Source organism: Falco naumanni, chromosome 1 (genome assembly GCF_017639655.2).
Source record: "Falco naumanni isolate bFalNau1 chromosome 1, bFalNau1.pat, whole genome shotgun sequence".
NCBI classification, from domain to species: Eukaryota; Metazoa; Chordata; class Aves; order Falconiformes; family Falconidae; genus Falco; species Falco naumanni.
This window is the reverse complement of record NC_054054.1, coordinates 104,339,892-104,362,216: the sequence shown is the minus strand read 5'-3', so window position 1 is coordinate 104,362,216 and position 22,325 is coordinate 104,339,892. Positions and strand designations below refer to the sequence as shown.

The 22,325-nt window shown below is 55.4% G+C and overlaps 1 protein-coding gene across 2 annotated transcripts in view; it reads right to left on the bottom strand.

The window, feature by feature from the left end:
- The window catches only part of ATP2A3 (ATPase sarcoplasmic/endoplasmic reticulum Ca2+ transporting 3), a 54,006-nt gene that overhangs the window by 16,912 nt on the left and 14,769 nt on the right, over positions 1–22,325 (bottom strand). For both annotated transcript variants that reach the window (XM_040613826.1, XM_040613835.1), the window contains exons 2-9: positions 17,074–17,091; positions 16,575–16,657; positions 13,185–13,289; positions 12,292–12,430; positions 8,523–8,603; positions 7,443–7,528; positions 6,440–6,904; positions 659–747 (exon numbers count right to left, since the gene is read on the bottom strand). In XM_040613826.1, the coding sequence (XP_040469760.1) occupies positions 659–747; positions 6,440–6,904; positions 7,443–7,528; positions 8,523–8,603; positions 12,292–12,430; positions 13,185–13,289; positions 16,575–16,657; positions 17,074–17,091 (1,066 nt within the window). The remainder of the gene's footprint in view (positions 1–658; positions 748–6,439; positions 6,905–7,442; positions 7,529–8,522; positions 8,604–12,291; positions 12,431–13,184; positions 13,290–16,574; positions 16,658–17,073; positions 17,092–22,325) is intronic.

Sequence of the window (22,325 nt, the reverse complement as noted above, 5' to 3'; positions counted from 1 at the left end):
TGCGGAGGATGCAGGGCTCGGGCAGCGCTTCCCTGGGGATTTTGCAGCTGCTTGCAGGCGTGTGGCCAGCCACACAGCTCCTGGACAAGCTGCCGAACCTGGGGTGGGGTGGGGGCCGCAGCTGCCTGCTGATGCTGAAAGCGTCCAGGCTTCAGAAAATTGGAGGATGAGCATGTAATGCAAAAAAGCTTCACTCATCACTATTCCCACACTTGCAGTCCTCTCCAGTTCAAAAGTGGGCTCGTTTTCCTCGGGGTTGCTAACGAAGGGAGAGCCGAGCGTGCGGGAGCCCCGCTGCTGAGCAGTGGCATGGCAGCAGGCAGAGCTGGGGTGCATGCTCCCCGTATCGTGCCGGGCAGGAGCTGGCAACGAGGGGCGGTGAGACAGTTGCCCTGGCTCCCACCGCAAGCACAGAGCAGCCACCAAATGTGTGCAAGCCACCGTGGCCAACACCAGTGCCCAGCGGGTACCTCCGCGTTGGCAGGGCTCAGCGTGGCTGCAGACTGCCACAGACCCCCACTCTTCTCCCCAGCTCGTGGGGTGAGCCTGGGGTCCCCCAGATGTGGCCACCAGCTCGACCCTCCCGGCTTCCCCTGCCCGTGCTGCCAGCCCAGGGCCACCTGGTGTCACCCTCGAAGCGGAGGTGACCCGCACTCACATCTGTCCCTCGGGGGCGTAGGTGGAGCCGGTGATGCTGAACTCGTGCAGGCTGCACTGGGTGCCCTCCACCTTCTCCATAATGAACATCTGCAAGGGGGAAGGATGCAGACAGAGCGTTAGGCAGCGGGTTTTGGGGGCAACCCACGTGCCCAGCCCAGAGACCTGCCAGCCGGCACCAGCCCAGTGCTGGCCCCGCCGGCACTGGGTTCAGCCCCCTCCCTGGTCACCCAGTACTCCTGGCTGTCCCCAAAGCTCTCCCCTGCCTTCAGCATGTTCACCTCCTCCAGCTCTTTTTTTCCATTGGAGAGCAGCGATGCCGAGCCAGTTCCTAAGAAGGTGCCTGTGTTTTACTTGGAGCAGAGAAGGAACCGGGTCCAGGTTTCCGCTCCTGCCCCAGCCACCCTGGAAAGCCTCTGTGGGGCAGGATCCGACCAGCTGCCCCACCACCCTTTCCCAGTCTGCTCCCTGCCACCAGCTCGCCTTACTGGGATCACAGCTTGGCTCCAGGCACCAGCAGCATGGCAGCTCCGTAATAAAGCCCTGGGGAGCCGTTAAAAGTCCCACACGCTCTATTTTCAGTGACTTTTGCCTTTCATACTCCTTCTACTTTCTCTCTTTCTGCTAGAGAGCAACAACCCCAAAAAAACTAAAATACAATAAAAATTCCCCTCTCCGCGAGCTCTCCCAGCCCCCCTTTGCCCCCTCCCGACAGAGCCCACCCTTCGGGGCAGCCTCCAGCAGCAGCAAGAGCAGCGCCTGACCCCAGCCAAGGCGACAGCTCGGCGACACTCGTTTCTGCTTAATCATTATTTATGATTCATGCTGAAGCCAAAAAGTAACATAATAAATAGCTAACTAAATAAAATTGGTTTGACGAATGCATTTCCCGGGTCGTGATTGCCTGCGGGGAGCAGCCAGGAGGGGGGATGGCTGCAGGGAAGCGATGCTCTCCTCAGCTCTGTGAGCCTGCTCGGCAGCTCCAGAAACTGGGGGCAGGGACAACTGTCCCTCCACTCCATCTCAATTCATTCTTTTTTTCCCAATATTTATTTTCCTCTGGTTATTTGAGATGTTCCCCAGGAGAAAGAAGCCACAGATGCTGGAGAAATTGGAAGGCATCGCTCAGCGCCAGAGATGTAATGGCTCTGGGTACCACCCAACTCCTCTCCCCTCTGCGCCTCCTCCGGCAACTAGCAGAGCTTAATTTACTTTATCATTAATTATTGTTAATAACGCAAGGACACCCCACCAGTGCAGCCATGTTGGCTGGTGGGTGTGAGACCCTCCCACGCAGCCTGGCGTCCCCAGGTGCAAGCTTAGGGCCAAGCCAAGCAAAAAAGGTCAAGCTCAGGGAAGCACGTTTATGGCAGGTTTTTAGCACCAGGACACCTCGGTGGCTTTTCCCACTTCCTTACTTTACAGGTTTGGGCAAATCAAAGCAGGAGGTTCAAAGTGTACGTCTCCTGTGTAAATAATTCTGAGCCCAAAGCAACCTCCCCATGGCTCCACAGCTTCATAGCTATTTGCAGCTCAGGTCCTTCCCCGCTCCCTGCTCCCCACCCCACCCCCCATCCTGGAGACTCCTCAGCATCCCTGAAGGTTTTTCAAAGAAAATCACAAGCCAACGAGTTGCAGATGAGGTGTCCCATGAGGCACTGAGCTCCTCTGGTGAGAGGTGCAAACACTAATGCAATGAAGCACCTCGATGAAGAGAGACAAACCACATCCTATCTCCTTTGGTGACTGAACCTCCCTGAGATGATGAACTCCAGGAACCAAGGAGCCCAGCTGGAGCCAACACCAAAAGCAACCTCTGAAGACTGAGTATCCTTCATCTCTTTTTGAGATGTCCAATGCCATCGGCCTTCCAGCAAGCCAAAAACCTCCTGGTCTTTTCAGAAAATGGACTCCCGTGCCCAGAAACACTGCCCAAACTCAATTTATTAAAAAAATCTGAGAGCATCCACCCCAGCCACCAGTGGTTCTGCCTGATACGGGTGTTTGTTTTCAAATGCTCATGGCTACAAAACAATTGCTACTTTCACAATAGCGAATTTCTTATTAAAAAAAAAAAGGAAAAGAAAAAAAAACCAAAATCATTCCAGGCCCTTTATTTTTTTCCATGCCTATTTAAAAAAGGTCCTGTGTAACCCACAGCAACCAGAGGTTATATCAAATTTCCTGCCTGCTCCCAGCTTGCGTGACTGGCAGAGCGAGGGGGTGGCTGGGGCATCGCAAAGGTGTTTGCAGGTTTTTGGCGCGATATTTCGGCAGACTTCCAGGCTGAAAAGGGAGCAGGTTTGCAGGCAGTGGAAACAGCCCGGAGGAAATAGCTGTGTCTTAATCCCTAAAGAGGCTGGGTAAGGTTTTCATCACAAAAATAATATCAATAATAATAAGAGCAGCAATAGAAAGAGGTGGCGAAGTGCGTGCCACAGAGCAGCTGGGGGGGGGTGCTGGAGAGAGATGCTGGCAGAGGGGCTGCCAGACCCCCAAACCCCTGGCTACGGTGAACAGCATCTCCAGCACCCAGCCAGCACCACCCCAGGGCTTCCCGCTGCTCACCCCCTGCCCTGAACCCTTTTCAAGCCCCGCCGGCAATTTGGGGGTTCAACGCAATAGAGGGATGGGAAGGAAAACGTCACTGTGTGCTTCTGAAGAGCGCACCCTGCTCCAGAAGAGTTCCAGCCATCGCTCCCTCCTGCCCCACGGATCTCGCCTGGCCCCGGAGCTGCTGGCGTGTATTTTTAGAAAACCCCGGGCACTCACAGATGCACTGTCCCTGGAGCGGCACACGGCATCAGCTGCAGGCTGGCGGGGAAGAGAGATGTGAAGGATACGTCCCCACATTTCTGTAATATCTTTATAAAGAACTACTCATTAGAAGGCAGACAAGGCAGGATTGCTGTCTGGAACAGGAAGAGCCTGTAATCATCAGTCATATACCCATCAACCAGCCCACAGAGCAGCATCGTTCTCCTCCAGCACTGGAGCAGCCCTGGCTGACAGGCACCCACCGGCGACTGCCACAGCCGGTGGCTCAGCCACCCACCCTGGGAACCCCCCAGTCACGTTTCCCACTAACTAGGGACTGGTCTGCTCAGACAAAACTGCTGAAACCAAGCAAATGGCACCTGCACGGCTCCTGGGCGGCTGCACCCGGGATGGGAGTTTGCAAATCCAGGCTCTGCTACAAGGTTTATTTGAAAATAAACCCCTTTCTGCCCTTGTTCCCCAGAACACCAGCCATCTCGGAGACAGCCAAACATCACCATCCTCCTCCCTCTTCCAGACATGGGGTGCCAGCATCTCCCCCCTCCAGCCCTGTCCCACTCTGCCCCCACACAGCATCCCTGAGCCTGCACAGCTGCACTCACATCTCCGCTTCTGGTCCCCATTTTCCAGCACCACCCTCGTGGCTCCTGGAAAATTAAGTTACAATGCATAAAAGGGTGCTGCAAGTCTTAGGCGAGTGATTTAAATGTGCAAGAGCAGAGCTGCAATGCTCCTCTGCCCCCTCTCCCCCTGCCAGGCTCCCATTGCTCCCAGATACAGGGTCAGCTAATGGTTGGGAGGGGGCTGCTCCTGGATGCTCCCTGCTGTGGGCTGGATGAGACGGTGGTCTCGGTGACCCCCGGTTGACCAGAAGGTGAGTGACACAAACCACAGGTTTAATCTGATTTACTGAGTGAGTTTGGGGCTTTACTGCAGAGCTGTAACCTCCGGTGCACTTGAGGTCGGAGCAAAAGCACCAAAGCCTCGGCCACCCCAGACAGACAGATGCCCCCCAGCACAAAGCACTCCAGTGGGCACTTCATGCCCATGGGCACCTGGGGGGCACAGATTTGCCCCTGCCAATCACCCGGGATCCACATGTGTCCTGCCGAGCTGGCGGCACCTCGGCCACCAGACCCAGGCACGCAGCGGGACCCAGCACCAGCGCAGCCCTGAAAAAAACTTTTAAAACAGCCCCGAGGCTTTTCCAGAGTCACTTTACAGCTCTACAGACCTGATGCCAGCAGCAAGATGCAAAGGGCAAGTGCTGCTTGGCAGCGTACCCTGCGGCCGAGCAGCTGCGCTCACCCAAATTTAACGTGAGTTAATGAAATCACACTCAATTAATATATTTTTCCAGGTTATCGATAGGTTTTCGTGGCTTTTTCACCCGCTTGGTGCAGGAGCACGGCCAGGACACACCAGTGGCCGCCCAGCACAAATATTGACACTTCCCTGCACTGCTCGGCAGAGCCGCCTGCGTCAGCACGGGAATCCCTGCCCGTTAAACATCAACGGCTGCGCGCCCTGCCGCCAGCCCGGCGCTCCGGATCGCGCCCTGGGAGCCAGGATGCAGCCAAGTGAATCACACGGATATCGGAACGGGGGTGTGGGGAGATGGGGTGGAGGATACATTGAATTTTCAATTGAATTTGGCTTTTTTGCAAAGTTGCTGGGTCCATTCTGCAAACGACGATGGATGCTAAAACCTTCTTGCGTGCCGCTGCCCCTCTTGCCCTCCCCCTGTCTCAGCAGCGCTAATCCCGTCTCTCCCGACCCACACGCTGCGGGAGATGGTGACACTTCTCCCCAAGGAGCAGATGCTCCGGTAGGACGTGGTGTGGGGAAGGCACGCTCACTCCCACCGCTCCTTCTGTGCTCTGCAGAGCTAAAGAGACCCCGAACACTGTTCACCCCTGACCTGCTCCCCTGCATCCCTGGGTCTTTCTGAACCTGCTCCTCGTGGGAGACGCGGGCAGCTCGGTCACTGCCCCATCCCAGCACGTCTCATTTTAAATCATTTTCAGGGCAGAAATATCAGACGTTTCCAGTCATCTGTAGTTCGTGCTGAGCAAACCAGCGGCCAAAGCCCACGGCCAGCTTGCAGCACAGTCCCGGCTTCCCACCACCCTGCCCAAGTGTCAGAGAGGAGGGACAGTGGCCAGGGCCATTTTTCCCCACAGCACCACATTTTCCAAGGTTCTCCTACAAAACCGACGCGCCAAGGCCATGAAAAAAAAAAAGCTTTCCCGAGACTCGAGGATTAATAGGGAAACTGAGACGTACTCGGATGGTCCAGGCTTTCCTAATGATCATCTCTCCACACAGCCAGGCGTGCAGGAGCAAAGCTCTCTGGTAGCCCAGGGGTCTCCAACCTCTTTGCCAACCCCCCCCCAGGGCTCCCTCCATCAGAAGCACCCGGCTGCATGCATCCTGCTGCCAGGATGGGTAACTGAGGCACCTTTTCACCAGGTCACGGGCATCTTCTCTTAACCCCTGGATTTCTACACGGGCTTTCCAAGACCCACACATTGCAGTGACCCTCAAAGTTCTGGCCTCACAGGTCCCGGCTTAATTTTGCACGGTCCAGGATTTCTCACTGGTTTGGTTAAAAAGAGGGGCAAAGAGGGCAAGGGAGCGGAGATGGCAGATTCCATTGGCATCTCCAGGAGCAACGTCTCAATGCCACGTCCCAGCAGGAAGGAACGCTCTCTGGAGAGGGAGCACTGAAGTAAGTCTGCAACACAGCACCTCCAAACCGGTGTGCTCGTAAAAGTGAGTTTTCTAATTACAACCATGCCAAAAGAAGCCATAAACCTTGCCAGCCCTGGTCAGGCAAACCATCTTACACGCTCACCTGCAATTCCTCATGGGAAACAGGTCTGGTGAGGACAGCAAAGCCTGTCCCCTCCCCCAGGATGGGGATGGAGCGATGCAGAGCGCTGGGGGGCTTACAGAGCATCCCCCCCCGCACCTCAAACCCCTAAACACCCCCGGCACTCACCCGGCAGACGGACATCTGGTTGGTGGTGAGGGTGCCGGTCTTGTCAGAGCAGATGACGGAGGTGCAGCCCAGGGTCTCCACCGAGGGCAGGCTCCGTACGATGGCATTCTTCTTGGCCATGCGGCGCGTGCCCAGCGCCAGGCAGGTGGTGATGACGGCTGGGAGACCCTCGGGAATGGCAGCCACCGCCAGCGCCACCGAAATCTTGAAATAGTAGATGGCCCCTCGAAACCAGGAGCCGCCGTGGACAGGGTCACTGAAGTGGCTGATGTTGATGACCCAGACGGTGATGCACACCAGGAAGATCACCTTGGAGAGCTGCTGGCTGAACTCATCCAGCTTCTGCTGCAGCGGGGTCTTCTCGGGCTCCGTCTCCACCATCTGGTTTCGGATTTTCCCGATCTCGGTGTACACCCCTGTCGCAATGACGACCCCTACAGCCTTCCCAGCTGCGATGTTGGTGCCCTGGGAGGGAAGAAAGGGGCCAGAGGGGATACGTGGGCATGAAATCTCTCAGCCTGAGCGAGGAAATGGGTCGCTTGTTGTGAAAGGAGAACACAGATCTTGGTTAAGGGGAAAATGAGACATTCTGGGGTTTTATATAAAGCCACCCAAAAGCAGCAGGAGGCCCCTCCCGCAAACTCCCTCGCCCTTCAAGGACTTAACTTCTGCCTGAGAGGAGAATGAACAAGCAGGCAACATAAATTTGCAATAGCTCCAGGCTCAGCCACAAACCTTTTCCCCACCTATAATGCATCCTACTTGGTGGAAAACCCACTGAGATTGCGCAAGGCATTTAAGGGTGTCATGTGCCACAACCCAAACAAAATCCAGATGAAGCAGGTCCTTATTCTTATGGATTTGTGGGCTCTTTTTACAGATTCGGGTCTTTCTCATGCATGCACTCCCGTTCACTGCTCAGAGATCTCCCATGTCCATCAGCCTCTTCACTTGGCAGCTCTTTGGAAAACCACAGAAGTGGGGGCAGGTGTAAAGGACTTACAGAGAAAAGCATGTTCTTCTTGTCCTGGTTGACAGCCCGGGGGTCAGGGACGGGGTCAGCATGTTTGATCACCGACACAGACTCCCCTACCGAAACAAGAGGGGTGAGATGAACCACCCGCGTTTTCTCTCCAGCCTCCACTTGACACCGTTCTGAGCCTGCATCGCAACCCCCACCGCTTCCTAAAGTGCCACTTTGCCACCAAACCATCAAAACATCCATCCTGGGAATGTCAGAACTGGGCCAAGGCACTCTGAAGATGGGGGCTGCAGAAAAACGACCCACGTGGAGCGCTAGTGGCCGCGAGCTCCCATCCAGCCCCATGGGATGGGGCAAATCCCCGGGCCAGGGAGCCCGCCGGCTTGCAACACAGGTTTGCCGGGTCAGATGGGGACTGTAGGGCAGGACAACAGCCAAGGTGCCCAAAGCTGTTCTGCTGAAGGTTTATATTTGGTCCTTTGCAGATTTGCCTTTTTGCTGTATCTCCCCTTGCCGTCTTTTGAGAGGACTGGGCTCCTTTCCCCATGTTTTAACAGTTTTTCTGATTGCTTTTCCTTCTCTGCTGTCATCTCCTAACTCGATACGTTTACAAAACCACACAAAAGAGCTGAAATACTAGAAACTCTTCTTGCCATCTGATCATTGACTGGCCTTCCCCGACAGCAGAGAGGAAGAGAATCCATGATACTTCAAGAATTATCAGCTTTACGGGCTTTTCCAGTGCTTAAAAAAAAAAAAAAGCCCCCAATATTGTCACCTCTCCCTGAAGTCATGAGGCCTCATGTGCCAGCGGTCATCCTGCTACAGCTGCACAGGGGGAGCGTGGGCAGGGAGCTCGCAGCCCCCCGTGCAACCCCACAGTTTGTGTTTTGCAGGAGGGATGCCCAAGCACCAGGAGCATCTCCCCTGTGCCATGACTTCCAGACGATGCAGGACCTCCCCAGGTCCTTCATCCCGTTCTCCCACCCCAGCAAAGCACTTCCCCCCGTATCAGTCCCAAAATTTAGCTCCAGGAAGATGGCAAAGGGAAAGCTCTGCCTTCAGCAGCCACCTCCCCCCTCCCCCCATGCCTGCACTCACCTGTGAGGATGGACTGGTCAACCCGCAGGGTGGTGGACCGTATTTCGATGATCCGGATGTCCGCAGGCACCTTGTCACCAACTACAAGGACAAGAGCAGAGCAGCTCCGTCAGGTGGGACCAGCAGCACCCACCACCCTGGGGAAGAGGGACGGCAAACCCCAGACATGCCAGCACAGCCGGGCTCTGCCCCAAGGCTTGGGGCCACCGGTTTGCACCTCACTTTGTGCTCTCTCCTCTCGGTTTTTATTTCAACTGCCTGGTCTCCAGGGCAGGGACTGACTTTTGTTTGTCACCATGTCCCTACGTGGTGCAGGCACATGGCAGCACCCAGCCTGCAGCAAGGAGGGGTCCAGCCCACAGTAAACCAGTGTTCTGCCCTGGGATGCCTCCTTTCTGCTTTGAAAGCTTAATTTTGCACGTCTATAACCCACAAGGCAAAAAAAGAAAGGCGAAAAGAGGCGCCATCAGTGGCAACCAAGACATTGGGTGGTGCAGTAATGGGACCTTGAGGAAGTTCTTATTTTAGGGGACCACCTGCCACAAGAGCAGCCAGCCCAGCGAGCAGGCAGCAGCACCGCGGCCAAGGGGGTTACTCACGCCACACCAGGTGCCTTCCACCCTCTCCCATGGACCAGCCACACCAAGCATCATCTCCCTCTGCAAAATCCCTGCTGCCCCAGCCCTGCTGTGCAGGGATGCTGGTGGGACAGGTGACCTGCCTGCCAGCCCTGCCCATCACCTTCCCCGGTTGCACCTGAGCAAAACTGTGGTTCAAGCCTGGTTTGCCAGGACAAGCAGCAAAGGCAGGAGCTCTGCGTGGGACAGACAGTGAGCAGAGGACCCAAGCAGGCTCCCAGGAAGCCCCCACCATCCCACCCACCCTGGCTGCAGCTCTGCAGTGACACGTGCTCATCTGCTGTGGCTCGGACCCTCCTCACCATCACAAGCAGCAAGCGCCTGCATCCCTTCTCCAGCCAGCGAGCGGGCAGGAGGGCAGGTATCTTTTTCTCTTCTTTTGGAGCGGAGCTGCCAGGCTTTAGAGCTGCAGGTATGTGGTCATTGGGGCAGCAAGCATCACACCCCCTGGCTCTCCTGCTCAATGCATTGCCACCCTGCCACGTCCCCATCTCTGCTCTTCTCTGCAAACCCCCCCCAGCACCCCCCATCTTGCCTCTTCCCTGCAAAAACCGCACTTCTGGAGTGGCCCAAGCCTCCCAACACCACTGTTGACACTAGAAGACCTTCCATGGCCAAGACACCGGTCTCCTGGCATGTCACGGTGGTTATGGGTGAAAGCAGCCCCATGAAATGACAGCCACTGACCACCACCCTCCAAGGCGCATGCACTTCCTCAAAAAACCCCACATTTAAAGCTGGTTTTCCTGCTGGGTTTCTTCCTCCAGCTCTTCCTCCTGCTCCCTTATCAGCTGGACACAACCACGCTCCAGTGCTTCGGAAATATTGAGGCAGCGAGCCCTGGTTCCCAGCGCCTTACATCACATTACACAACACTGCCGGCTTGGCCGCTAACGATAGTCTCAAATCCCAGACTTTAATGAGTGCTTCCTCCTGGGGCTCGTAAAACACCCCCACCCCCACCCCCCCCTCAAGCACAGTGGGAGGGGGCTGGCACCGCTCCACCACCCAGCCTTTCATTCCAGCTGCAGATCCCAGTGCTTCGGGATGCTGCGTGCAACATCTGCCGTCCAGCCAGACCTGCCCCGCTCCCCATCACACCCATTTTTTGGGGGGCTGAGCTCGGTGGTGCTAAGCACAGGGACCCACAGACCCCCCCCCAACATTCACTTCATGCACAGACTCAGACTTTGCATCTGCTCAAGGGAGCTGGAGCTCTTTAAAGGGAGCAAAGAGCTCCTCTTCCCCCTGGGAAAGGCAGGGAGGGTTTGCAAACATTACCTAAAGCTGCAGATGAAAAATATCTGGTGACAGCATCTAGTGACAGCGTCAAGCCCTGGTGCCATGGGGGTGGCATCTGCTCAAGGGTAGGCACTGTGATAGCATCCCAGGAGACTCACATGGCACAGGACAGACGTCCCGTACGGACCTGGCCGCTGCCGTTAGCCAGCTATTGAATGATCACCCAAGCACTACAAGTCTCTCCCGTACCAAAAGCCAAGGGAAAGAGGAAAACAGAAGGCAACACTGCATGGCCACGGCCACCAGCACTGCCAGAGCCGAGCAGGAGCAGTCAGGTGGTGCAGCACCCAACGGAGCTCCCTCGGCAATGCCCGCATCTCTTGGGCAAGGCAAAAAGCTGGCGCTGCAGCTGCCTGCACAAGGACTCACCTTGATTGCCCTGTTGCAAAAGGGCAAAAATCAGCTGGGTTTAAACAGCTCGTCAGCTATCATTTCCCTCTCGTCTTAGGGCAGCAGATTTTCTGCTCCCTGCTGCCAAATTTATTGCATTTGCATACACAAACAGAAGCCAGTCCCAGCCTGTGCTGTTCCTGCCATCCCCAGGAAGTCCATTGCACACCCAAAGCCGTGGCTCCTGGTCCACTTTCCTACCAGGCAGCCTGACAGCATCCTCACCACTTACTATAACCTCCTAAACCCACAATTTCCTAATTAATTTGCTAATAACTTGCAAACCCCTCCAGAGGAGAGCTCAGCTCTTTCCCTCCCAGTCACGATGCTGGTTGTGCCACTAAAAAGTAATATTTGGCTGCCGATGGGCAGGCAGCAAGAAGTTCATTTTGGGAAAGATGGCAGAATATAATTTATTAATAATTAATGTAATTAAAGGCCAGGTCAGCAGTTGGAGTGCATTGCTGGAGCTGGCTTGGGAGCTCTGCCAGCTCGCCCAGCTGAGGATCTGGCCGGCACTCCTCTGCTTGATCCTCCCTGCATTATTTTTATGTTCATCTTCCAGCTGAAGCCCAACTGGAAGACATAAATAACAGTGAGCTGGCTGGGCGCGGGAGGGATTGCAGCATCTTTCCAGGAGCAGGGCCACAAGGAGGAAAAAAGAGGATTCGTTTTTCGGCTCTGGGGGTTTACGGCATCGTTTAACAAACAAACAAAACGGGATCATTGAAATGCATCCTCTGGTGGGGCAGGCAGGAGACCCCCCAGGCATCATTCACACGACGCAAAACCCTGGCAGAAAGGGGGGGGGGGGGGGGGGGGGGAGAATAATCTGACCCTGGAAGCAAAAGCCCCCTGAAGCCGGTCCCCTCTGCCTCTCGCCCTCCCCAGAACCACCCCCCCCGTTTCCAGGGAAGCCTGCCCACACAGGCAGGGCCAGCCCCGATGCCCGCGGCGTTCAAACCTCCCAGTGCTGGCACCGCCGGCGTGGCACCCACCGCCGGCCCTTCACCCGCGCCTGCTCCAGGGATGTGCATGGAAGAGCCGCTTCCAGAGAGAGGGAATCTTGGCAGAAAATTAAAAGTTCTTCCAGAAAATGGGGAAACCCTCCCGAGACATGAAATCCGTGCCAGAAATATACAAATGTTTTTTTTCCTTTCTGCTGTTCTCTACCACCCTACGCTTGGGGCGAAGTCTCAGCAGGCTGATGAGCCCAGACTTTGGCCCAGATTATTTCACCTCTCTGGACTTGAAAAGAGAAACTAAGATCTCAAGTGTACAACAGTAGGGTAACTTGGTGGCTGTCTCCGAAGGAGATGCCCTGGGACACTGCAGCAGAGCCCTCCCATCACCAGGACCACAGGGTGCCCATCACCAAAGCCCCCCTGGCCAGTACCACCTCCCCATCCCACCCCGTGCTCTGGGGCGATGCACCCTACCTGCCACCTCCACGATGTCCCCGGGGACAATGTCCCGGGCGCGGATCCGCTGCACCCCGCTGCGGTCAGCACGGATCACTTTCCCCATCTCGGGCTCATACTCCTTCAAGGCTTCGATGGCACTCTCAGCATTTCTCTCCTGCAAGTAGAGGAGGAGCACAGCTGCCGGAGGTGGGGTTACTCCTGCCAGCAGGGTCCTTCCCCACCCAGTGTCAAGACAGGGGCACCCAAACCCTGCCCCTGGCTTTGGCATCCATGTGCCTGGCATGCACGGATGGGGCAAGTGCCACATCTTCTCCAGCTGCTCTGAAATGGTCCCTGCTGGCTTAAATCACACCAGGTGCTGGGCACCACACAGGACTTTGGCCTTGATTTTCTCATTCTCAGTTTGGGAAGCAGCATATCCCACCCAGATGGATTTTTCCCCATTGAGCAACCCCACCTCAGGTCAAGCTGCAGATAAATGAATGGCCTTAACATAAATATATAGAAGAAAAAGAGCATTGCTGGCTGAAGCATTTGCTCATCTCCCAGGAGGCATACAGTGAGGCAAGGGACAGCAGCCACCGCAGCTTTCTGGTGGACAGGGCAAAAAGGTTCCCTTGGAAAGCACATTTGGCCATGGCCAGGAGACAAGCAGCCGTTTGCCTGGATGGCAAAAAAGTCCAAGATCCTAAATGCCACACTGCAAAAGCTGCCAAAGACTGAAGGAATGAAGCAAGAGGAAGCCAACATCTGCACTGGGGCACAGGGCAGCACAGCCAATGTGAAAATTGAAATTTTGAGAAATGAGTTTCCAATGGCAAGAAGCAACCAGCCCTTCCAATGAAGCATCTCAGCCACGTGGAGCGGAGACCTGGGGGGCAGGCGGGGGTGGGGGGGCTGCGACTTACCTGCCACACACCCACCACGGCATTGGCGATCAGGATCATAATAATGACGATGGGCTCCACAAACGCCGTCGTGGTCTCCTCTCCTTCTTCAAACCAGGCCAGGATCTGGTAGGCAAGAGAAGAAAAGGACCACAATGTTGAAACAACAAGTGCCAACATTTTAAGAAGAAGGACAGAATCAAGAGCCACCCAACAGACGGTGTTTGCTGGAGAAAAGACATCCCAGAGCAGTGGCCAGCCCCACACGCCTTGGTTAAAGTGTGGACCTGCCACATCCCATCGCTGGTGCTTAACTCGGGTACCTCCACTCTTCTGCTAGGGATAACCTAACACATCAAATGAGCAGGGCTGGAGCAAACAGCCATGCAAAGCTCGGATGAGTATTTGCACCAGGAAAGCATCTCTTTTTGTTTAGTGCACCCCATGGGAAGACCACGGCCACGAGCAGATAAGTGGGGAGCAGCACTGCCTGCTTCTCAAACAGATACAGCTGGGCAGCCCCTGCGGTGGCTGCCCGCAGCACCGGCAGCCTCTGACGAGCCCCTCCTGGGCAGAAGTTAAGCCCTGCAACACATGCAATTGATGCAGCAAGAGCAGCCCTGCAGTGCAGGCACCGGCCTCACGGCTTCTCACCACCCTGAGCCCCCTCTCCACCCCACAAAGGCCTCACACCATAATACAAACGAAGTATTTGCGCTCCATTTAACAGCTTGTCAGGCTGTGCTGTGTCAACACAGCAGCGCAGGCACAGGCACAAGGGCTCACACCTGCTTTACCCGGTTGCAGCACTGCCGCCGTTGCCACAGGTCTGCAAATCCACCGACAAACGAGTCGCCACGTGTTGTTTTGGGAACGTCTGGAACCTTGCAAGGGACCAGCCTCCCTCCTTACCTGCCCACAAGTTGTATCCAAAAGGAGGGGACAGGAGACCCGGCTTTGCCATCCCACTGCCAAACACCCCAAGTCCACTCAAAAAGTGTAAAATTCTCCAGCAGCTCAGTGGGAAATGTCTCCTCCTGCAGGGTTGCTCCCAAGGTAGATTTTGGGCAGAACTGAGCGAATGGCTCAAACCAGCAACCGGGGAGCGAGGTGCCGCTGACAGTGAGCGCTTCTCCAAGGCACCGCAGAGTGCAGGTACAAAGGGGTTCACATCGCAGTGACTCAGTGCCACCCATAAAGGCAGCTTCGCTAACCACGTGGACACTGAGTGTAGCTGACCCCACATCACCTCTCGGCATCATTAAGCGCGGAGGAGGTCAGCAGCGCTCGCGGGCACTGGCTCACCGAGCCTGGTGATGCACCCACTGCCGGCTGACTTTGCCTGCATGCCCCGGGGAGAAGCTGCTCTGTGCTGGCAGGAGGTGCCGGGGTGACTCACAGCTCCTCCAGGGAAGGGACACAGCCTCTCCCCCCCACGAAGGTGGGACAAGAGCCCGACTGGAGATACACCACTGAGGAAGGAAATATTTGAAGATGAGCAATAACACCATCTGGGGAAGGGAGAAGCTGGACGTATCACCCTGAAGGGACCACATCAGCAGCGCCAGTGGCAGGAGAAGCCTGGGCAGGGCTTCACACCTGTGAAACACAAGGAGAACCCAGTCCTGAGCATCTCTCTGACATTACCCAAGCGTAACATCACGTCTTCCTGCTGCACAACGCACTGGGAGCTGTATTTTGCCAGCAAGCATTAACCCTGCCCCATACCTCGGCAAAGGTTTAAAGGAAAGCTCTATGTCCTGCACTGTGCCCCGCCGTACCCGACACCTGCCCTGAGCATCACCAGCTTGGGCACCACCAGCCTGGGATCTCCGAGCCCTGCCAGCCACGTGGTGGGATGGGAAGGCAGCGACCAGTTGGCAGGAGGCACCTCCCACGCAGGCAGCTGAGATGCTGCCAGTCCGGCTCAGCCAGAGGAAGCAAAAATTTATTTAAAAAAAAATATTAAACAGATTGGATTTTTATTTTTAATTGAAAAATGAGCAGAACTGCTCCATGAAGGAGACTTCACTCCGAGGAGGACAGCTGCATGGGGCTTGGAAATGCTCCCAGCCCCATCTTTGCCCCCCTATATGGATGCGCACACCTTAGGCAGGTGCCTGCCCCACTGCCTGCCCCCACCCCGGGGAGGTGAGGGTGGTACCTGGGGCTCCTGAGTCGGCATCAGGCACCTGAAGCACTGCCCTCACCTCTCATCACCCATCACCCAGTGCTCTCACCAGGAAAAAGCAAGCTGTGCGACACCCTGGGTGTGCAGGGGAGGGGTGGCAGACCCCCAAGCTCCCAGCACCTCGCACAACCCCGAGGACACATGGCTTGGTCGTTACACCAGGAATGTCTCTGCACTGCAGACACGCACATCTTCACGTGTCAGAGACACTGTCCTCCATTCTGGCAGATCCCAACATGGATCTGGTCATGCTGCAACTTAATACTTCCAAAAATATCCAAGGGAAAAATAACGAATGGGGTAATTTTCCCTTTCTGATTTACCATCTTTTGGCGCGGGGGTGTAATTTTCTTTTTTTTTTTTTTTGTAAATTTACCGAAATTTACCATTTTACACAAGCTGAGGCACAAGACGTGTTTTGCTGGATGGAAGAGGGGGTTGAAAAGCAATCAGTAAGAATGAAAATCAGAGAAGAGACTTGCAAATAGGCAGTTTGGGTCGGAGCTGAAGTGTACCCTGCAGTCCAGACACTGGCCATGGCTGCGCACACAGGGTCAGGAAAGCTGACAGCATCAAACATCATAAAGGGAAATCATGGATTGAAGAGGAAAGCTACAAGAGGTAGTAACAAAGGTACTTCTAAGCTAAAACCATAGAAAACTGTTGATAAAAATGATGCAGTATGGTAGAGACACATCCAAAGGACCTGCGCTGTCTCACGTAGGGTCTGCAAACAATGGCAGAAATCTATGGATCATGGGAAAAAGCATCCCAGGACTGAAAGCCTTGGGCAGCCCTCACCTGCCTTTGGCAGCCCCGCTTTTGCTGGGTCTCTGCACTCGCTCTCCCCAAACCCTACCCCTACCCCCACCCAGTGCCCACAGCCAACACCCATCCCACCCAGCATCCCACCAAAACGCGCCCAGCACCGAACGTTTCCATGGCCCTTTGCTGCCTTTGCCTGGTAGTCTTGGGCAAACAGCAAGAAGCCCAGGTAGTCGCTTGGTATCACTTCTGGATGGATCGGCGTTACTGAAAGATCCTACAGTCTCATCTTTTAAGTAGGTACGACGACCTTGTCACCATCCCCTAGAAAACCACTGCATCGCTGCTACATCCTCACCCAGCGTGCACCTCCCTCTGGCTCCCGTGCTGTCTGGGTCTCTTTGTGTGCCCCGGGAGGTGCCCACCCCCGAGCCCCCCCAGCCCGGAGTACTTACAAATGACAGAAACGCTGCCATCAAAAGGATGCGGACAAGGAGATCTTCAAACTGCTCCAGCACCAACTCCCAGAGGGACTTTCCTGGGGGGAAAACACGAAGTCAGGCACAGTCGGTGCTCAGAAAGACCCCAGAAGAGAGGTAATTTAGACCACTGAGGCCACAACGGCCACCAGGACCCAGTCCCCTGCTCGCAGCAGAGCTGCTCCAGTGCCCACTGGCCGTCGGCACTGGTGAGGATGTCCAGCCCTGCAACGGGCAGTTTTCTCTCTAATATTAAACACCTTCGTTTCTGGCATCGTTTTTAACTACAGAAACTAAATCCTCTGTGTTTCTACTCCCAGCTGGTGGCCTTGCCATCGCAGGAAAGCTCTGCTGTCAGCCCAGCTTTCCCTGGGATTAAAATCAAGATTAAAAGATCTCAGTGACTCCCCGCTCCCTGTCCCCAGCATCCTCCACCCAGACTTACACCCACCCTCGCCTCCAGCCCACGGCTTACCTTCTTCTGCAGGGAGCTCTGTCGGTTTTCAATGACAACCCAGCAAGCATAACAACATAAAAAAAGAAAAAAAAGATAAAAATAAAAAGATTAATTAGTGATTTGGGCCCAGGCTAGCAATCCCTTCCCTTAAGCCCCAGCAGCCTGTTCAGTGCCCCAAAAGGCAATTTCTTCTGCACATACTCCTGCAGCAAAACAGCTTGTCCTTCAGCTTCTCAGTCTGACACCAAGCAAGCAGCACTGGATGTCCCAGCCCAGGGAAGCATCTTTTCCCTGCTGCAGGCAGCTCCAGCAGCATTTATTCCTGCACTCAGCCTGTCTAGAAAGCACTCCTCAGGAGCTGCCCTCTCCAAATCCAGGACACAGAGGTCCAAGCACCCTGTAAAACACCCTACCAGAAACCCAACATGGACCTGCTGGGGACTGTAACTTTCAGACCACATTTCCTATTAATTAGTTGTATTTTACTGCCTGTAGTGCTCTAGGAAAGAAATCCAAAGCCGATGCTCAGCTGATCCAAGCCATCCTCCTGAATGCACCCCTGTGGGTGCAGAGCCTCCACCCATACTGCTCCCAGCCAAACCCGAGCCCAGCCACTTCCACCACCCCAAAAAACCCCAAGGGCTCCCAAAGAGCCACCAGAGACTCCCACATCCCCTGGGATGACCATTACCTTCCCACGCCGCACGCACCAAAGGGTCCCAAAGCTGCCCAAACCCCAGCACCCCCCAAGAGCATCGCTCCTGCTTCCTCACCCCTGCTGCAATGGATGTGCTGGCCCTGCCATGGGCATCCCCAAGGGCTCACGAGTGACCTCCCCCCTGCTTTTGGCTGCTGATGGGTGCTCATGTCTCCATTTGCACCCACTGTCCCCGCATCCCACAGGAATCCTTCAGTTGCCCACAGAGCAGCTCCCAGGGGAGCTGGCAGCTGGACCAGAACCTCTGCCAGCTACCCAAGGTGGGGAAATAAGGACATTGCAGCTGTCTCATGGAACAGTAAATCCAGGATTCACTGAGCACAGCAGAGCCTGCTGGAGGTGGAAGAACCAAAGCCATACCCGTGCACCAGCAAAGCCGCAGAAGGGCTGTGCTGGTGGCTCACAGGCATCACACACCGCTGCAAGGGACAGCGGGGCACCGAGGTGACACAGCACCAGGACAGGGTACCCACTGCCTCCATCCTTCAGTGCTCTGAGGCGGGAGGGGACCGAACAGAGAACTCCCACCCCAAACATCCCAACGGGGAAAAAAATCAGGCAGAAACCTCTCGAAGAGCTGTCCCCAAGCCTCTGCTGTCTGCCATCTACTGCTGCACCCCATGGGGTGATAATAAAATAAGATGTTCCTCCAACTCCTCGTGTTTCTGGCAGGGAATAAGGGACCGGCCAAAGTTCAGGAGGAATCGGCCCAAGGCCAAAATGGGGCCAAATCCCAACATGTGATGCCCTGTCGCTGGACCAAACATGGGATGTCTCCAAGCACCCCCAGCACGAAACCCCGAGCAAAAGCAGGAAGTGAAACCGGCTTGGCTGTTTTCCATCATCTATTTTCATTCAGAGAAATGAAAAGGAAAAACCAACAAACAAAAACCAACACAAAACCAAACCCACCTTCCCTGAACAAACCAGGGAAAACAAGAGGCTGGCCATGTTTAAGCTTCAAAGGGCATCAGCTCCTCAGTGCCCCCAGACATACTACGAGTTGTATTAACCCATGTCCCTCCTGGATAAGGCTACTCTGATCCCCTGCCATCACAAGAAACAGCCTAGTACGTACCACCTAAAATTATTCTTATCGCCACAAAAAAAAAAAATAATATATTGGAGTGGCTTATTTGAGTCCCCTGTGGAGCATGTGAGAAGGAAAGTGGCTCTTCTCCCTTTTGCAGCTGGCTCCTCTCCACCCCCAGCTTCCCCTCCCCAGCCCAAATTAAATAGTGGAAGAGCCACCAAAATTAAATAGTGGAAGAGAATTTAAAAAGTGGAAGAGATCTGCTGCTGCTGTTTCCACCCCAGCTCCACTTTTAGGGTGCAGACACACGAGGTGAGAGGGCTGGGGGGCGGTGGGTGCCCCGGGGAGGTGACTGGGGCTCCTGCAGGTCGCGGCTCTGCCGGGGTGCCTGGGGTGACTTTCCACCCTGAGCAGTCACCCGAAGCGCCGCGGTCCTCTGGGTGCTTCTCCCACGTGGCGGTTGCACGACAAGCCACAGCGACGCCGTTTGCAGGGCAGGGACTTTGCACGAGCTCCTGACTGAGGCATGAGAACGGGTTTCCGTGAACTCCGAAGGAAACACGTGCACCGGGGCAGCCAGCCGAAATACCGCCGGTGGCAGAGCCAGACTGCCATCGCTGTCACCAAACCTCAAACATCACCAGTGCTGCTGCAGGTGCCTCCCAAAAAAAAGCAGTTTTGGGGATACTGGGATCCAGGCACCTCCCCAGCCACCAGCGACTCCTTCACGTGGCAGCTCAGCACCCATTTTGCTCCAAATACCCAGAGAAAAAGGGCAGAAAGTCACCACAAACTCATATTTTGGGGTCTGAATCGATCAAAACCCACCAAAAACCAGGAATGTTTGGGGCTGGAGCCTCTCCCTCTCACTTCCAAAGGCTTGCTAGGAATAAGAGGGTTTGCTACCCAGGTTTTATGTGAGTCAGCCCCGCAGCACCTGGCAGAAACTGGTGCTGAGCTGCCGCGCTGCCATGTCCCACCCGGCTGGGAAACCCACCGCAGGCAGGGAACCAACAACCCCAAATCTGCAATTCCCTTGGGACAACACGGTGAGCGCAGACAGGCTGAAATGGAAACTCCCGGCCGGCACCTGAATAGCCCCTTTCTTCGGTTGGCGGCTCAGAGCTCAGCACGGAGATGCTGCTTCGTGCCCAAGCACCCTGGTACGGACAGAGGACCGTAATAACTAATCAATAAATAGCAACCAAAAAGGGTGCAAATAACACCACCAAAGGTAAAACGGGATAACGGTTGCTCAGAATATCCCAAAACGTGGCCACCCACTCACAGTCTAAATCTCAGCTTCCCAAGCTGAGCAGCCCTGATGCGGGACCTGCGGCTTGCGGACGCGTTTCTGCGCTTCCTCTGCTCCTGCTCTTCTGCATCACGGCTTTGGAGAGCAGTGCCAAGGATGCAGAGATCCCACACCAGGGCGATGGGTGCCTGGGTGTCACAGGACCAATCCCACCAGCAGAAGAGCTTGCTCTCCTCTGGGTTATTGAGCAGAGAGGTGCAGGCAACCCTGGCTCCACCAGCCCACAGGGGCACAAAAACCCAGCTCGTGGGACTGCTGAACATTTCCAGCTTGCTCTGAGCGTGTCACATCACGGCTGCTTTCCTCACTGTGCCATCACATCACACAGTGACCACCATGGCCCAAGCTGGGCTACAAAAAACCGATACAAGATGCTCTAAGGGCATGCAACGAGGCTGGCCACCCTGGGCAGACGTGGGGCTGGCGTTGGGCTATTTTAGCCAGAGGTTAATCTCCTGCTCCTGCCAACTCAAACAGGGCTGGCAGCCCACGGGCTGGCGCCTGCAACATGGCAGGGCACGGCCATCAGGTGATGAAAAGGTAAATAAACACGGGTGCCACCCACGAGCGAGGCGGTGCGGGTGCAGGCTGCTGCCCCGGGGCTCTGCAACAGCCTCATGTCCCCAGGGAGACCCGGCCCCGTTTTCCAGGCCAAAGCAAATAAACAAAATGCAACAGGGTGGTGTTGGGGTCGCTTTAAGGAAATATTTGAATTTCTCCTGCTGTAACAGGATCAAAAATCCCCAGAGCAGCACAGCCCTACAGCAACCGGTGTTTCTCCATCGTGCATTGAGCTATCGCATCCTACTCTGCTTTTGGGGAAACTGAGGCACAAAGCGACACTCTCCCAAGCGAAGCAAACCCTGGTGCATGCTCAGACCTGGCGGCCCACGACAGCAAACGTCTTGCAGGATGAACACTGAAATACCACCTTCCCCACCATTTCAGGAGCTTCCCTAGGATAAAATCCGATTTCCCTAATGGAAAACACTTCTGCCACCAAGTGATGCTGGAAGGGTAACGGCACAGTGCCGTTAGTGATGAGATAGTGATGAGCATCATGCCTGGGCCCAGCTTTCTGCTCCAAATAACTTCCTTCAAGCCATATTTCTAAGTCGTAAACTTCCGACCAGCACCTTTAATTTCTTTTTCCATATGCAGGGAAGGTTAAAGCGGATGGGCAAAACAAGGGATGCATCCAATTCCCGGACTCTGCCAACAGGCAGGAAAAAGGGCCCAAGAAAATAGTGAAAAGATAAAGAAAAACCCTAAAATATCTCCAGCTGGGAGAGCAGCTCTCTCCTGTGACATAAAGCAGGAACCCAGGCAGGGCTGATCTGGGAACCTTCCCCCATCCCGCAAGACACCAGGCAGAATAAATTGTTATTTTAACCGGCTGCCTTTCCCAGGGCCGGCTGCGCTGGAAGGATCCCATCCCGGAGGGATGTCTGCTCAGCTTCATCCCAGCATCAGCCCATCACCGCTGCCCCGCAGAACCACCCGACCGGGAAGGGCTGTGCCGGGCTGGTTTCAGGCAAGCTCAACCCATCACCTGCTTGGGGTAAATCTTGGGACGTGAGGCTGCTCATCACCTCGCATGGTCGCCCTTGAGCCACAGAAGTGTAAAAAACCAGCGTTGGCCAACTCATGCCAAGTGTTTTAGCGTTATCGGGGACGACAAATGTTCAAAGGCTAATGGTGCTAATGCTACCTGATGTTCGCAGAGGACAAAACAGAGCTCCCTAAGCACCTCAGCTCTGTATCGCTTCCATTAACCCACATGGCTTTGCCGTTGTGTGCTCCCTGAGCATCGCTGCATCCCTGCAGACTGTCCCGCACCGCACTCCGCTCAGCACCTTCAGGGTGCAGCTGAAGGGACTGTCTGAGCTTGCCCCAGCTCCCGCAGAGCAAGCTGGGCATTGCCCACCCCCTGCCTGCCCTGGCACCCCCTCCCCCTGCTGGAGCCCAAGAGGGGAAGCCAGACCCACGGACACCATGTGCTATCGCAGCAAGACGGGGAGCCAGGCACACCACCAAGCCGGACCAGCCATTCACCCAACAAGCCCCATCTGTTAAACCCCTCAGCAGCCACCCACCTGCCTCACAGCAGGCTGGGGGCTGCCGCAGGGCACCCCCAGGGCACCCCCAGGGCAGGGGGGCTGGCTGGCGCCGGCGGTGGTGAAGGCGAGGGCAGGGCTGTCGGA